The 3,539-nt window shown below is 40.8% G+C and overlaps 1 protein-coding gene across 1 annotated transcript in view; it reads right to left on the bottom strand.

Annotated features, from left to right (window-relative positions):
- Positions 1–3,539, bottom strand: part of LCP1 (lymphocyte cytosolic protein 1 (L-plastin)) — a 67,607-nt gene that overhangs the window by 29,657 nt on the left and 34,411 nt on the right. The window contains exon 8 of the mRNA XM_005861394.2: positions 2,739–2,881. Coding sequence (XP_005861456.1) covers positions 2,739–2,881 — 143 coding nt within the window. The remainder of the gene's footprint in view (positions 1–2,738; positions 2,882–3,539) is intronic.

Below are 3,539 nucleotides of genomic sequence, written 5' to 3'. Positions count from 1 at the left end.
CTAGTTGCCCCTCATGCCCCCCCCTGCTGGCCTGGTCACCCCACACAGCCTGCTTGTTCAGTCATTTGGTCGTTCCTCACTAACCTCCCTGCCGGCCTGGTCATAGGCAGCCATCTTATGAGGGCGTGAGGATTAATTTTCATTTTACCTCTTTGTTATATAGGATTTTCATTCAATGAAAGCATGCAGATTTTTAGGTAATTTATTTAAGCCATTTAAAGAGATTTTCATTTCTCTTAAAGACTGAAAAATTAGCTGTTGTTATGTTTTTTGTTGTTTTGTTTTTGAAACTGGATAGGGCCTGGGGAGACCGGGCGTATGTGTGCTCACCACCTGTGACATTAGAAAGATGAGAACAAGAGAATGCCAGCTATTGATGTTGCACCTGTGGAAACTGAATTTCATCTCTTTTCTTTCTGCCCTCTCCCCCTAATTTTCACTGCAGCTATTTTAAAGCCAGTGAAAGTTCCATGCAGGTGTTAGGCATGAATAAAATCTGCCTACCACATGTTCCATCTGTTTAGCTTTGCTAAGAATCAACTTATTTCATCTGATCCTAAGAAACCTATTTCATTCACTCTAGTGCAGGGGTAGGAAACCTTTTTTCTGCCAAGGGACATTTGAATATTTATAACATAATTCACAGGCCAGACAAAATTATCAATTTAAAAATTAGCCTGCTATATTTGGTCAAACATTTAATGAACTCACTCCTAATGCTTTGGCAGGGCCAGACCAAATGATTTTGTGGGCCTTATGCAGCCCGCAGGCTGGATGTCCCCCATCCCCACAGTGGGAGCATTCTCCCCACCTTTGCTGACTTGATGTGATTTAAGGGCATCTCAAAGTTGCCTGTTGCTCAGACATACATGTCACAGCACTGAGCTTGGTTGGGATGCAGCTGCTTCCTGAGAGCAGGCATGATACTATGTAAGTGCCCAGGTGGCCAGTTCCCATCTCTTATAGTTACTTCCCAAGTCCAAAATGGTTATTATTCAGGAGAATGAATAATAACCATTTTGGACTTGGGAAGTATCAGAAGAACACAGCCTCTCAGTGATGGGAAATCAGGTGAATTTATGGCTTAGCTTACGCAGCCTAATTTTGGCTGAAAAGCTTGAAAATGTTGGCTGAAACAATTGCAAAGCTTAATTGTTGAGTACAATAGAAGATAATGCTTTCCAGCTCCTGTTCAATCCCAGTTTGGCTGGTGGTGCTAGAAGACAATGAAAGTGGTGTAGTTAAAAAAATGAATTGGCATTATTAGCTTAGGTCCTAAGGAATGGGGAACTCTACGTCCTAGAAGCTTCAGTCTAACTGGCACCAGGCCTGACAGGCCCTGAGTTCTAAAAGCCAGGAGTCCACAGCAGGAGAAAACTGTCACCTAAAGAATTATCAACCTGACCCTGGTTGGTTTGGCTCAGTGGATAGAGTGTCAGCCTGCAGACCAAAGGGACGGACTTTGATTCCAGTCAAGGGTGTGTACCTTGGTTGCAGGCTCCTCCTTGGCCTGGGCCCTGGTCAGGGCACGTGCAGGAGGCAACCAATCAATGTGTTTCTCTAACATCGATGTTTCTCTGTCTTTCCCTCTCCCACTCTCTCTAAAAGATCAATGGAAAAATATCCTTGGGTGAGGATTAACAACAACAAAAAAGAATTATCAGCCTGAGTTGACTCCTGGTGAGCCATGTGACCTTTCCTCTGACTCACTTTGGAGAAAATTTCTTTAAGTTTTGAGAAAGTGGAGACTGAAGTGTTTTTTGTATGCTGCACCCAGCATCTCACACCACTTTCTCCTTGGGACTGCCTTCTGATGTTCCTTACTCCCCCTTAAGCTCTTTCTATGGATCCATCTGCCATTAATGCCAGCAGCTTTTCCCCTTCTCTTTGACATGGAACTTTGCACAAAATTGGAAACCACAGTGCATGCTTCCCCCAGCCTTGCCCCTTTGGGATTTTTGTTGTAGGACCGATTATGCCTTCTGCACACTCTGGGGTAAATTCTCATTGCAGGCAGTTTCCAGAATCATTATCTTTTAAAAATCACTGGTTTATACAAAGGAAAACCTTTCAAGAAATTCATGACTTGTTTTCTTTGAGAGGCAGTATAGTATGGCAGTCAAGTACGGGAACCTTGGATGCCAACTGCTGGATTTAAATCCTGACCCTACCCCCAGCTATGTGAACTTAAACAAGTCACTTAACTTCTCTTTACTTCTGTTTCCTTATCTGTAAAATGAAGAAATAATAATCCTTATCTCAAAGGTTTGCTGTGAGAATTAATGAGTAAATAAATATATAAAGCAATTAGAACAGTGCCTGGTATACAGTAGACACTATGTGTGCTGGTATTAATATAATTAGAAGAATCCTCATTTAATTTTTTAAAGGAATCCTGATCTGACAGTCTCATTTATAAAATCAGAAAAGACATTACAGTCCTACACATACTTCACAAGCAGTCTTATCTCTTGCCCTTCTTTTACCTCATCCTCATCCCTCTACTTCCTGATATTGAAACTCTAAGGACGACCCATCACCTTTTGTTGCTGTGCACTTGCTAGACTTCAAACAGATCTGTGTGTGACCCAGCAATGGACTTGAGAACAGCAAGCCTTCCAAAACAGCACCAGCCACTCTCTAAAGAGATGGGGCCCATTGTCTTCATTTTTACTCCATTAACACCTAAACTCCCTTCACTCCTGCAGTCAATCATGTTCAAGTTACACTTCTCCTACCTTGATGTCGGTACTGAAGTTGCTGATTTTGCTGCAGCCTGAGTTTTCCAGGTGGTAATTAGCCCATCTCAGCAGGAGCTCCTCAGGGGAGAGTTTCATCAAATCCTCCAGACTCTCCCCTTCTCTCAGAAGAGCAATCAGAACTGAGGAAGCACAAAAGCAGAAGTAAAATGAATACAGGGATATTTGGGAGGATTAGTTATAACTTCCATTGTGCTCTGCTGGAAAGCCAAAGATAACAACTTTCTCTCTCTAGGGTAAAGATACTCACAGCTTTTCCCATGGAGTAAATACTTTATTATTATTCCCTAAAAAAAGGTGTAGGGTACTGTGAGTTAATTTATTATCTCTATTTTTCAGATGGGAAAGAAAAGGCACCAATTAATCTCAATGCTATGCCTAAGAGTAAGTTGGTAGAGCCAAGGAAATAAACAAGACTATTGGCTCAGAACACTCCACGGGGGCTGTCAGATCACATTTCATGAGATGACAACATTTTTGCTTGTAAGTGATCAATTTTGTAATAATGACTATGTTCTATAGATTGTGTTTAATATTTCAAATGCTTTCTTGAATAATTATAGCAGCTCAAAAAGTAGGATAAACTCTTCCTTCTATATTTTCCAGATGAATACATATTTCTTGCTCAGTTAAAAAATTTAAATTTAACTGAGGTCATTATTTGCAAATCGATAGTCTTTCTCATGGACTCTGAGTTCTCTATTTGTTTTTTCTTCTTCTTTATATTATGCTTAATATATTGGTTTTATATTACCCCAGGATTCTTCACAGGTTATTGTG

This window comes from Myotis brandtii, unplaced genomic scaffold (genome assembly GCF_000412655.1).
Source record: "Myotis brandtii unplaced genomic scaffold, ASM41265v1 scaffold15, whole genome shotgun sequence".
Classification (NCBI taxonomy): domain Eukaryota; kingdom Metazoa; phylum Chordata; class Mammalia; order Chiroptera; family Vespertilionidae; genus Myotis; species Myotis brandtii.
Note: the sequence above shows the minus strand (reverse complement) of the source record. Positions and strands in the feature narration are given on the sequence as shown.